Consider the following 12,904-nt stretch of genomic DNA (forward strand, 5'->3'; position numbering starts at 1 on the left):
TTGTGTACTCATTGTTCATGACCTTGTAGTTGCAAGTGGGTGCTTCCCCATTTGCTAATTTAGCAAACAAAGGAGACCTTTGCAGGACATTGATGTCATTGAGTGTCCCCGGCAAACAAAAAAAAAACAGTGCCAAATCCACAAATCTTGTGATGCTACGGCCTCAAGGACAATGGTTGCATCTTTGCTCTTGCCACAGATCTTGTCCATGCCATGCTTTTGGACAATTCTTCCATGTCCAATGCATACAATCGAGACTACCAAGCATTCCAGGCCAACCTCTTTTCTCATTTATCTCCATCAACCGTTTGGTGTCATCCTTGTTGGGAGCTCGGAGATACGTAGGCCCGTACAACTTGATAATCATGCGAGCAAACCTGTGGACTGACTCCGTGGTAGTATCTTCGCCAATTCGAAGATACTCGTCGGTGTAATCCGCAGGGATGCCATACGCAATTACCCTCATGGCAGCAGAGATCTTTTGGAAAGCACTGAAACCCATCACCCCGGCGGCATTCCTACGTTGCTTGAAGTAATTCGAATGCAATTCGCAGTCTTTGACGATTCGGACGCACAAGCTACGCCGCATGCGATACCTCCTACGGAACAGATGGGCAGGATAGGTAGGTACCTCGGCGAAGTAGTCCTCCATCAGCTGCTCGTGGCCGAGGAGGCGATTCCGCTGGATGTGGTTCCGACCGAACACGGAACCGCGCCTCCGATTCGGCCGGCTTCGCGCGGTCCTCCGAGTCCTTGACGGCGAGGAGGAGCATGGTGGCCTCCAAGTCGTCGTCCTGGAGCAGCTCGTCGAGGTCGGAATCGTCGGAGCTCGACGAATCCGACAGATCGAAATCGTCGCCCGAGCTCGTCCTCGATTCCGACGGAGCGGCGGCGGCGGTGGGGGCGGCAGCCGGAGTTGGGCGAGGAACAGCGGACGGGGTGCGGGGCGACCGTCGCTACCTCCGGGTTGCGGGGCTCGGGCGAATTGGGCGGGGCGGCGGCGGCGGAGTGTGGTGGCGGCGCGGGGAGCGTGGGGGAAGGAGCGAGCGAGCGGTTGCGTCAGCTGAACCTCCAGTGCGCCCTAGATAGGGATCGAGCGTTCGGTTCGCTCGATCGACCCCTACAAATACAGGCCGTTTTGAGTTTTCGGTCTCGGCCGAAAAAAGTTTTTCGGTTTTGGCCCTTTTACGGTCACTGATCGGCGCCGTTTTTCTCCCCGAACCCGTAAAACGGCGGTTATTTTTCGGTTTTGGCCCGTTTACGGGCTCTGTTAGAGTTGCTCTTATCCTGTTTATTTTATTCAGTCTCACGTGCCATTGCTCATAATACATGCTGTATTATGCTTCTTCCCCGTTCTATTCTATTTTACGTATCTTGCCGCATTTACATGCAAACTCACACAAATCTACGGCACATAATATGAAATAGAAGTAATACATCGTTACACCAAAAACTGCTTCCATCATCTTTTAGGGTGGCTTGACTAATCAAGCCTTCATCGTAAGAATTGCTCTACTCAACTGCTCAAGTATGAATCGGGGTACTTCGAAAAGGAAGTCGGTTGGGTTAATACCAACTTATATATACATGGTTTTCACCTATTGGGTTTTCAGCTGTGAGGCATATTAGCACATGGATTTACCGATTCTAGATGGCAACTCCTAGCTGGAAGACTAGCACACATGGCAACTCTTGGATGTCCTCGCTCCACGTAACGCCCGGTCCATATTGGAGTCCACCTAAGTACGCATGTCCTTTTTTTTTTTACAAAGGGAATGTGTACACCCAACATCTCCAACAAACAAAATAACAAAACTAGCCTAGAAATCAAGGATGGACACGGTCAAAAATGAATATGAAAACGAAAGAGAAAGAGAAAAAAGAAATGTACCCCACCAGAGTGATGAGGGGCTCACGTCAAAATGAACAAACCACCACCATTGACGACACCTAGATTGCATGTAAGGATTCTCCAAAGCGACGCTTCCAGGAAGGTAATAGTGCACAAGCGCCATCATCGTCATGTCTAACCACAAAATTCAAAGCATGAGTTCTCACCCACGGGGAGGTCCGATCCAGGGGAGGGTCCACTTTAATTCAGGGGGTATTCAAGCCAATAAGCATCGGAAAGTTAACCTCTAATTTGTAAACTCTCCGGTCTCCTATCATTTTGTTATTTTGTGTCCACTAAATATTCTAGATGTTGCCCTATCATATGTTGAACAATTGACACTTATATATGTTGAAACATTTTGATATGTTCTATGAGGAGGATGTGATATTATGCTCAAGCTTGGTTATAACTTCTACATTTCTTTATAGTGATCACTGATGCTCCTATAACAAAAAATGCAGTCAAAACTAGATTTTCGGCTGCCATTTTTTTTGTAAAGTTCAAAATTTTGAATAGACACTCTTCAAATCCTGGGCCCACCCTTGATCTAGTCTCCATAAATGCCTTCAAGAAAGAACCGACTAGAAAATCGTCATTGGCACGTCAAACCAAAGAAGATTAGTCCTAGGGTTTTCACATTGGAAACCAAGACGCGAAGCTCAAAGGGCACTACCCCTAGTTTATGTACCCTGAATAGGTTTGCATCTCGTTCTCTATTGCAGTGATGCGGAGGGTTCACCCTCGCCGAGGTTGGCACGCCTACATCCAACTCTTGCCATCTCATGGCTTGTCACACATCGCTCAATGTGTGCGACTACATCTGTCATCGTAGCTGTCTATATCTCGAAGATTATTCGGCTAGTCTGTCGGAGCGGCTATTTGGATCGCCTTAATACATTATACTCAATGCTTTCCTTACTCGGAGAGACCTCTTAGCCGTCCTCCGTTAACTTCATCGCAATTCCGGCAAGTGAATCCTTAAGATTTCCAACGGTAATATCGCGGGCGGCTCTCAACGGTAAAATCGTGTGAACAATCGCGAGAAAACACGTACCTCCAGCTCACTTACCATCTTTGCCAATGCACCAGACATGTACGCCGCCAACGGTCTTAAATTCAGATTATTTCGATTCGCAAATATATATATGTATAATTTTTGAATTTCTAAAACAAACAAATAACCCTAGATATAATCCAAAAGGCCCTATAAATAAAGCCCCCCAAAAAGAAAACACGCAAGGGAAAGGAAGGTGGTAGCGGGCGGGCGGCACGAGTTGTTTGTTGAGTTGGTTTTCCCTCTCTTCTTCTTTCTCTCCCCAAACCCAAAGGCCAAAGCTTTCCCTCCTCCCGCCCAATCCCCGCCGGCCGCCGGCCAAGAAACCCTACTCCCGCGCCGCCATGGACAGCTCCCCCAGCCTCCCCCTCCCGCGCCCGCCCGCCACCCACCCGCCGCCGCCCCCGCCGCAGGTCTTCCTCCGCTGCCCCTCGCCGCTCCCGCGGCCGCCGGGCGCCGTCCCCGCGCCAGCTCGCGTCCACTACTTCCGCGCCCCGTCGCCCATCCCCGTCTACTCCCCGCGGATCCCCGGGCCCCGCTACGTCGCCGCCAGGCCCCCGACGCCGTCCCTTCCAGCTCCCCCCGCGCAGGCGCAGCTGCCCCCTCGACCGCCGCCGCCGCCGCCGTCATCGCACGAGGCCGCCACGGCGCCGCCGAGGAGGGGCAGGCCGCCCAAGTCCAAGGCGCCGCCGGTAAGTCAATGGAAATTTCCCATTGCTCATTGATGTCTGACTCAATCTGTAGCTGATTGCCGCGATTGCGTGATGCCTGCTTCGGAACTGTGGCCGATTCTACCACACCACATTCGATGCGATCACCCTGTCTTGGCTGGACGCCCAAGTTGCAACCGATAGCTATATGATCTGTACAGTATTTGTTTTGGTCTAGGGAATCTGCGCTAGATTAAGCTCACACCATGACTAAAATAAACCTGCGCTGTGAACAGTAAACATCAAATTGCTATGCAATTGAGCTGTTGTATTTTGGAGGAGGCATCTTGGGTAAAAGGAAATTTAGTAAAGTAACCACGTGTAGGTGAACTTTAGTTTCCGTATGCATCCTCATTTACTACTCTTTTCAGCCTATCTATCTCTTTAGCTTTGAATTTGACCTGGTAAAGTTCAATATAAGTATTTGTTTGTGTAACACATGGACTGTTTGGAGGGGTTGCCCAGGTTGCCTAAGTGTAGTTATAATGATAGGTTCAGTCTCACCTGGAATGTCTGATGTGATTTGTAGTAGCGTATAATGTCTGCCGAGTCCACACCACACATAGCGTTCCTGGTTTAACTCCCGCACACGAAGCAAGGGGGAAAAATGTAACTGGGATGCTATGCATTTTTTTAGCATGCTCAGTGTGTTGGGTATTGAGTGAACTTTGGGCCCTGGGGTGGCACAAGTATGCGTAAACAAAAACAGTTATACTGTGATAGATTTTGGATCACCTTTAGTACTTAGCCCTTATGAGGCACATATTTTCATGTTATTACGAACTTATAGTGAAACGCTATGCACACCTGTTTTTTTTTTCAAAAGTTTGTCAAATCTTGTTTGCAGCATTTATTTTGTCCAAATTCCATGGCCATCTCTTGGAATGAGGGTTTTGTACTTGTTGTAGAATGATTATTCCCTTATTCTAATATCTTTTTTTTATTTAAGCGGCCAGTAAGCATATTATTTCAAGGCTCATGGATTCAAAGTTGATCTTTAGACATGACATAGTATTCTGATATGGTTATGTATTTAGTTGATCGATGTTAGCTACTTAGTGTACTATTATGGTATGAGTGTTGCCAACAGCTTCTTGTAACTGTTTTAGGAGAATGAGCAGAAAAATCAAAGGGAAAATGCCCATTTCGAAGTCATCAAGGGAGAGACTGAACAAAAACCTCATAAGGAGAGTACCACTGGACCAACAAAAGGTATCAAGCGACTAAAAACATTAAAGGGTTCATCACATAGTCATGGAGCAACTAAAGGTGTGCCTCTTGCTTACCTTTAATTTTAATTTACATAAGGTTTGATGTGCATCACTGTGATCATTTGGATGATAAAATTCCCAGCTTATTGTTTAAACCATTGTTCAAAAAATCGGCCGACTAGCCGATTACTCGCCCGACTAATCGCTAATCGTGAGGTGCCCGTGCAGAATAATGCTATTCGGAATGATTAGTCGCTAGCTCCGATTAAAGAGTCTGACAGACGACTAACCGGGAGGAAACCGATTAACCGGTCAGCCAAGACGTCAAAAAAATTAATTTTCCGCCTGACCCACCGCGTCCGCACAGTTTCCTTGGCCTCGGTAACTAGCGCCGCTCGACTCTTCGTTCCTCTGTCTTCACTGCGAGGATTAAATCGCTGCTGCACCATAGCTCACCTCCGACAGCGCATGTAGCAGACTAGCAGTAGCACGTCTCCTCATCTTGCTATTTAATAATAGACTGCCCCGTGATGCACTGCGCAATTGCTACTTTGCTAGTACGTATGTAACATATAGTGCCATCCTATTTTTTTTTTTTATTATTGTTGTGTGGCTGCCAAGTTCGACCAAACATTTTGCATGTGTGACTGCCTAGGTTGCAATGATTTACATGTCTAGTTCATTTCAATTATTAAAGATAATCTCGTGTAAAATATTGTTTTTATATTTTTGCAAGTTTTACTCGTTAAATAGAGAATATTTTAGTGCTGGAAATTTGCAATTTTCAAATTTTTTACCGATTAACAGCCGACCGATTAAATCAGTTAATAGGCCGATTTCCGATTAATCCCTTAACTCAAGCCGACCGAGCAGTTAACGATTACCGATTTCTTGAACATTGGTTTAAACCAATTGGGCTAATATAATGTTCATGTACTGATGGCTTCACTTTCTTCCAGGATATGCCGGGACTTCTTTGCATTCGGCAAGCACCTGCCGCTATGACAATTCGCTAGGTAAAGTATGCAATGATTCTCTCAAAGTAGGAACAGTTAACGTTTGTTTCTTACTTATTATTTTCTTGCTGCCAGGTCTGTTGACGAAGAAATTCATCCACCTGCTTAGAATAGCAGAAGATGGAAACCTTGATTTAAATAAAGCAGCCGAGATATTGGAGGTCTGGTTTAGTATACAGCAAAAGAAAATGCTTTGTACAGTCTTAGTTGTCCAGTATTTTGAACTGTCTGTAGTTTGGTGCCTTAATGTCCTGTAGTTTTATTCTTATTAGGTGCAAAAGAGGAGGATATATGATATAACAAATGTCCTAGAAGGCATAGATTTAATTGAAAAGGGCCCAAGGAATATGATTCGTTGGAAGTAAGTGTCACATGTTTCTGCTTTTAATGCATTCGTTGGTCATAGCTTTTCACTGATGAAATAAACACATCAAAAGGGGATTTGACATGTTACTGCCTAAGGAGATGGAGCGCCGAACTTCAGCATTGAAGGTACACTATCTTTGGTGCTATTTCCATGCTATCTAAACAAAAGCATTAAAATATAGTATGACACAGACCAAACCATGAGTGTAACAGCAAGGTGTCCCTGTACTAGATGGTGTGTGTCAACGATTTAGTGGATGCAGCATGCTCAGCTTCTGTGAATATATTAGCCTTAAGAAATGTCTAAGTCAATGTGAACATAGCATACATCTAAGTTTACCAGAAGACATAAAGCCCAATAGAAAATTTTCAGTAATCTTATCCCGAGCACAGTTTCTGACTGGGGGCTATCCAGTTCATTTTTTCCGCGTGTAAACAAAATGCAATTGAGCATGGCCATCTTCTCACAGCCTATCAGTCGACCAGAACATAGCATTATTATCCTGCACTTCTCTATAAATTTTCATGTGATTATATATTTTATAACTTCTTGCTGGATTGTGATAATCTACAGAAAGAAATTGAGTCATCATACAAGGAAGATTGCAAGTTGGATGAGGAAATACTGTAAGTTCTTTCCACATAAACAGTAAAAATACCTAATCCTTCCTCTCTCTCTCTCTCCTTTGATGAATAGTTACTGGTTCTGCAGGGAAGTGCAAGAGAAAATGCATGCCCTCAAAGTAGATAAGGACAAAAAAAAGTAAGATCCTCGCCTCTTATGTTCAGAAATAATGTTTTGTGTTTCTATAATAATCATTTCAACTGAGTCTCTGAATTCTGTTTAGGTTGTTGCATCTTTCAAAGAAAGATATTTGTAATATCCCTCATTTTCAGGTAAGAAAGTTTCTGGCTTCACGGTTATTTCTTCTTCCTGTAATTGTTAAGGCCTGTCAACAACTTCCCTACTGTTCACAGGGATCCACTCTTATTGCAATAAATGCTCCTCATGGAACATGTGTTGAAGTTCCAGATCCTAATGCGGTACTCTGTAGTTACCTTTTTTTTTGCGAATAAGTCTGTAGTTCCTTTCAACTATGTGGTTTAGTGATGGAGCTGTGTGGTTGTTGACACTACTTGCTATGTACCAGGATATGGACATCTGCAAGGACCTGGAATCTCAAGAGAAGCATTACCAGGTTCTCTTGAGAAGTTCGATGGGTCCCATCGACTGCTATTTAATAAGGTAAACTGCCATCTGTAGCTTACTGTAGAATTCACTCAATCATGAACCAAACTGCTATATTTGTACCAGTGACCATCTGGAGGTATCCAACCCAGAGCAGATGGGACCGGATGGTTCAGATTCCACGTTCGCTACTGGAAGTTCTCAAGCTCCGCATCAGGTGGATTCTCATCCAAGTCAAGCTCCTGAAAATGGAGAGAGCAACATTGACCGCGAACATTCATCGGAACCATCCAGAACACATGAATTAATGTCCGGCATTCTAAAAATCGTACCACCAGAGACTGATGTAAGGAATGCTACTAAAACCTCAACACAGGCAAGCCAACCAGATTGATGCTGATTACTGTTCTTCCTTTTGCAGATTGATGCAGACTACTGGCTCGCTTCTGATGCCGATGCTACTATAACTGATACATGGTGCGGTTAGTTGACAGACCATCGACACTTGGTCCGCCTCTTACATAGAGAAGTAGCAATGACTCTGCAATGCACATTGGCATTGATGGAGGAACTGGAGCTTGGATCAGCAGGCCACCTTGGACGGTGCAAGCTCTGTTCCAGCCGGTTGATTGGTGAAAGCAAAGAGAATACAGTGTAGGAAGTAGGTCTTGTACATTACCAGGATTATTTCATTTTAGCTGGTACCTCTTCTGGTGCCTCCATACCTTTCTCTTTAGGCTCAGAAACCCCGCAGTAGGTAGGTTCGAGCCTTTCTTTATACTGGCCTTCGTTTAGAGGGGCTGTGTCTGCATACCAAGTTAGAAAGGCAACACAGTCCAGAAGAAGGCCTATTCCACCGGTCAGTGTATGTTACTATCTTAGCTGGTCATCTCCCCTAGACCCCTACCGAGGATTGACATTGATGTATATCCTGACCAGCAACCTTGATTACTGATGGTAGCATATCAATAAAGGTTGCTCAATATTATGATTTTATCACCAGATAACTAGCATGAATATTATTTTACTTCTGTTAGAATCTTCTTTTATGCCGCGTTTGCTCATTCTCAGGCAACCGGACATTTTGCGAACCTCGGTCCAGTTTATAGCAGGAAGGAGCCTTTTGGTATAAACGTTGGGGTTTGTTTGTGTGATTTTCAACAGAGGCTGGATTGGAAGAATTTCAGTCTTTGAAAAATATACTAGCTTGTTTGGGGTTTGTGTGTCAAACTTCACGGTGCTGTTTGAGTTCCCTAGTACAACTCTGGAATTCTAATATCCAGTTATCCACAGAGGCTGTGATCACCGCCCTTGAGCTTGGCATCGTCTTTTTTCTGAAAAGTATGGGTGAGAGGCGCAGTGGTGTATGCTGAAAATGTCAGTTTCATATTGCCTCGTGATCTGACTTCTGAGTCCTGACATGGGAAACCACATATTCCAGGAGAAGTGCACTGTAGGTGTGTTCACCAAAATTGCTCATTCAGCGAGAGGATTGACCACATGGCCAAGGAACACACCGCGCTCGTTTTCTCCTCGACAATGGCGAACAAGAAGGGCCGATCGTCCACCTCGATGGTGCCCGAGATGAAGAGGAGCCCATCCCCGCCGCGCGCGCACTCAGTAGCCGCGCGAGAAGTCGCGCGCCGCCTTCGAAAGCCCATGGCGACTCCAAGCTTCTGCATGTCCTCCGCCGACGCCTCAAACTCGAAGGTGAGCTTGAGCTTCGGGACCATGAACCGCGCGCCCGGCCGGGACCTCGTCCGCCGGCGCGCGTGTGGCTCCTCATGAACCCCGGCGTCGCGACCGCGCGCATGGTCGTATAGATCGTCGAGGCTGCCGGGAGTGGCGCTGTTCCTGTCCGGGAGAAGGATGAGCATGTAGTAGAATGCAGCTTCCGGGGGCGCGCGGTGCGTCGTGGTCGTCGCCGTCGATCTTGTAGGGCAGCTTGAGGGCCCGGAATCCACAGGGTAGACGCGCCGCGACCTGCCGCTTGAAGTCGAACCGTCCCGTGGCCATGAACGGCACGCGCGCGCACGACGCTGCTGTCCGGGGCGTGGAACGACGCGCGCAGTGAAGGTCGAGCGGCTGAGCGAGCCCACGCGCGCGTTCGCGAGGACGACCACCGTGGTCGAGTCGACGGAGCCCGGAGGGAGGACGTCGCGGACGAGCCCGTTCGTCGCGTCCTCCACGAAGGTATTCACTCGCCGCCTCGCCTGCTCGGCTTGCAAGGAAAAATCAACAGACTCCGCGGTGGCGAGACGCGGCGCGCGGTGGCCATGAGCTCCGGCTGCAGCTAGCTCGTGCCCCCGGTCGACCCACACGCGCGCGCCGCAGGCGAAGGACGTCTGCGTCAGGGCGTTGAGCTTGCCTACGAGCGAGCCCCGACCACGCCGCGTCGTGCAGAGCTCGTCGAGGGACGCTGGCTGGCTAACCCGAGGAAGGGCCCAGGAGCTCCTGGCGCGCGCGTTTCGCCGCGCCCGCGCGCCGGCGGCCACCAGCGCGTGCGCCAGCGCCGCGTGGATGGACATCGGCGAGACGATGAAGTTGCTTCCCCTGCCGGCTGCCGCCCGGACGCCGACTTCTCTGGCGAGATGCAGCTGGCTCGACGCCTTCCCGTCGCCGCTTACCACTCAGTCGCCACCTGGAGGCGCCCAGGCAAAGCGTCTCGCCGTGGCAAGTATGGCATTTGGTGCTTGCGCGTGGCTGTAAGTGTAAGGGTCGTGGTGGTGGTGGTGGAGGTAGCTCTCGCCGCTGCAAGGGCAACGTTGGGCGCAGTCAAGCGGGCGCCGCGCGCGAGGTCATGGACCTGAACTCGACCTGCGACCGCCATGCCGCAAACAGCGTCAAGCAGAGGACGGCCTTCCAAAAGGGCGACATCCAGATCGCTCCTGTTGGTGCTCTGCTCGCCGATCTATCAAACTAGCTAGTTGACCTTTGAGTCGAGTGTCCATCCATGGAGTAGTACTGGTACATGTAGAAGAAGCACTTTAGTTTTGGTGAATGACATGGTGATCCCAACTCTCAAGTCAACGGAGGCTGAGTCGAGTAAATCAAGTGAACCAATAAAACCACTCACCAGTAAGCTAAGCTCGTTCAGTCAGAACTCAGAACTGTTGCTAGCTAGCATGCCTGCATGAGTTGTCGTAATATTTTCCCATGTCCTCTAATTTTGATTGGTTGCCTGCAGAATTCTCCAACCGCACCAACCGACCTCTTCACCTAAAACCATGCATGTGCAATGGTGGTAGAAGAAACAACATTCTTTTGGGGTACGTTTACTTGACAAATAAAAATGGAATTGTAACACACCTCTGCTGTATCAGCCGAATTTTTTAATAATACTTTTTTCTTCATTATTACCACGAAGAATACTTGATTTTGAACTTTGTTAGAAATAATATGTATCGGGCTGGGCTAGCCCAAAGGGCCTTGCGGGTCAGTGTTTCCCGAAAAGCACCCTGGTCCGCCGGCAACGAAGGTCGGGTTGCTCTTTCCCGAAAGATTGACTCATACTACTCTGGCACATGACTAGTATTTTTTCACGCAAGAGCAAAATTGTTATATTCCTGACAACTGGAGGGTATTTTCGGGAGATTGAAGTTTGTCCAATGAGCTGAGGTTTAGCCCCGATCCACCACAATCGCTCGGCTGAGTGGGATTGGTGTCAGCGCCATCGAGGTCGGCATTGGGATGCGGCGCAGAAGGATCTGGCGGCGGGGCAAACCGTAGTAGTGGTGGCTCTGGTTCGTGCGAAAGAGTGGAACGTGAGGAGGAGTGGGGTTCGAAACGAAATGACCGAGGGTCTGAAGCAGCCCAAGTAGAGATAGGTGCGGCCCATGCTGAAGCGGGATGGGACAACCATAGTTTAACGTATTGGAGCTGAGGAGGATAGGGAAGAGCTTCCTTCTTTTTAATTAGTGTACATAGATATATGAGTTTTAGTTAACCAAATCCACTGAGACATTTCTTTAACTAGTTAGGGGACGTACAATGCGATGATGTCAGTCTTCCCTTAGAGATGCCACGTCAGATTTTTGCTTAATTAGAGAAGAGAGAATGAAGAGAGAAAATGTTGTCTTCCCTTAGCTATGGGGTCATCTCTTAAGAAATAAGAGAAAAACTATTTTCTCCATTATATCACATATGTCCCCTTAGCAACAAATTTCCTACCAAAATTTAATTATTCGTATTAATTTCTCGAGATGGTTGTAAGAGATAATGCATTGTATGACTTATATCTAATATCTTCTCTAATTGATGTGGCGGGGTAAGGGAAAGCATGCCTTGTCTACCATTGTACATGCTCTTAGGAGATAACTGCAAGTTTTTGGAGAAAAGGCGTTGCGGTTGAAAAAGTCAGAGTTACTAGACAGGTTCTTACAAAGAAAATAATACTAGCAAGTTGGATTATATTGAAGCCAAACCATAGTTCCCGAGCCTATACAAACAACCCTCTCCTTGTTTGGACAACCACACATTAACAGCCTAGAATCTACTCATATACTTAGGGCCACTTCTTTTCGGCTTCTCCGGCAGCTTCTGGGAGAAGCTTCTTTCCATCTACTTCTCCCAGAAGCCTGAATCCCAAATTTGTTTTGGCTTATAATCTAGTTTGAACTAAACTCGAGTATAAGTCGAAACAAATTTAGAATTCAGGATTTTGGGAGAAGCTGGTAGGAAGAAGCTTCCCCATAAGCCACCGTAGAAGCCGAAAAGAAGTGGGCCTTAACTGCTAGCGACTAAATTAATTCCTAGAAATAATTAAGCTGATAAAGAGTTGCTGGCACGCCGAGGATAATAACGGCATTGGATGGAGACTGCATGCTCGAATGAACCGCCGGGCATATGCTCCTGGCAGAACTAGCTCTCCCATTGGCTAAGAGAGAGGTGGGCCCCACAACAGTGCTGCCAAGTTTTCTAATTAAGGACGGAATACATATGAAAATACATAAAGCTTGGACCACGAATCAATTGCTCTGTGCATACACCAGACATGAGACCAGTAATTGAATGCGAAGACAGTTCACCTAGCCCAAACTATCTCTCTCCGTGCTTCTTCTCACGGCTTCTTCTCCATGCTTCTTCTCACGACGCACGCCGGCATGACCACGAGCTAGAGCGCCGTCCGCTCATGGATTACGGGATCGAGGCTGCCGATGGCCGTTGCATATTTGACGCCGCGTCTCGTGCAGCGCTCGATGCGGAACCAAGCGAGAACGGCGACTGATGCGGAACCAGGCGAGACCGATTGACTGAGGTGTGCAACCAGGCGAGGTCGCCAGCGTGGCGCGGCAACATCACTGTTTTAACTCGTCTCAGGCTGGAGCGCTTGAACGGAGGCGCCGCCGTCGACATTGATGATGCCTTCTTCATCCCCAGTCTAATCCCCACACGCGTCGCTGTCGCCGCCCAGTTCCAACGCCAGCTGATCTTGGGGTAAGCAGCTACCCCGGCTACTCGACCT

At 47.7% G+C, this 12,904-nt stretch overlaps 2 protein-coding genes and 1 pseudogene across 2 annotated transcripts; 2 read left to right on the forward strand and 1 right to left on the reverse strand.

Moving 5' to 3' along the window:
* The first annotated feature begins 3,292 nt into the window (after positions 1-3,292).
* Positions 3,293-7,018, forward strand: LOC124673298 (transcription factor E2FB-like). Its single transcript, XM_047209410.1, has 8 exons — positions 3,293-3,640; positions 4,768-4,927; positions 5,829-5,885; positions 5,961-6,046; positions 6,158-6,246; positions 6,323-6,377; positions 6,826-6,878; positions 6,964-7,018. The coding sequence occupies exons 1-8, from the start codon at positions 3,293-3,295 to the stop codon at positions 7,016-7,018; spliced, it is 903 nt and encodes a 300-aa protein (XP_047065366.1).
* A 571-nt stretch (positions 7,019-7,589) lies between these two features.
* On the forward strand, positions 7,590-8,392 carry LOC124679335 (transcription factor E2FB-like). The gene is made up of 2 exons (XM_047215113.1): positions 7,590-7,786; positions 7,862-8,392. Exons 1-2 carry the CDS (start codon positions 7,598-7,600, stop codon positions 7,925-7,927), a joined length of 255 nt encoding a protein of 84 aa, XP_047071069.1. The 5' UTR covers positions 7,590-7,597; the 3' UTR covers positions 7,928-8,392.
* Positions 8,393-8,916: 524 nt separating this feature from the next.
* On the reverse strand, positions 8,917-10,317 carry LOC124673299 (annotated as a pseudogene).
* Between the last annotated feature and the right edge of the window lie 2,587 nt (positions 10,318-12,904).

The sequence above is a fragment of the Lolium rigidum genome, chromosome 7 (genome assembly GCF_022539505.1).
Source record: "Lolium rigidum isolate FL_2022 chromosome 7, APGP_CSIRO_Lrig_0.1, whole genome shotgun sequence".
NCBI classification, from domain to species: domain Eukaryota; kingdom Viridiplantae; phylum Streptophyta; class Magnoliopsida; order Poales; family Poaceae; genus Lolium; species Lolium rigidum.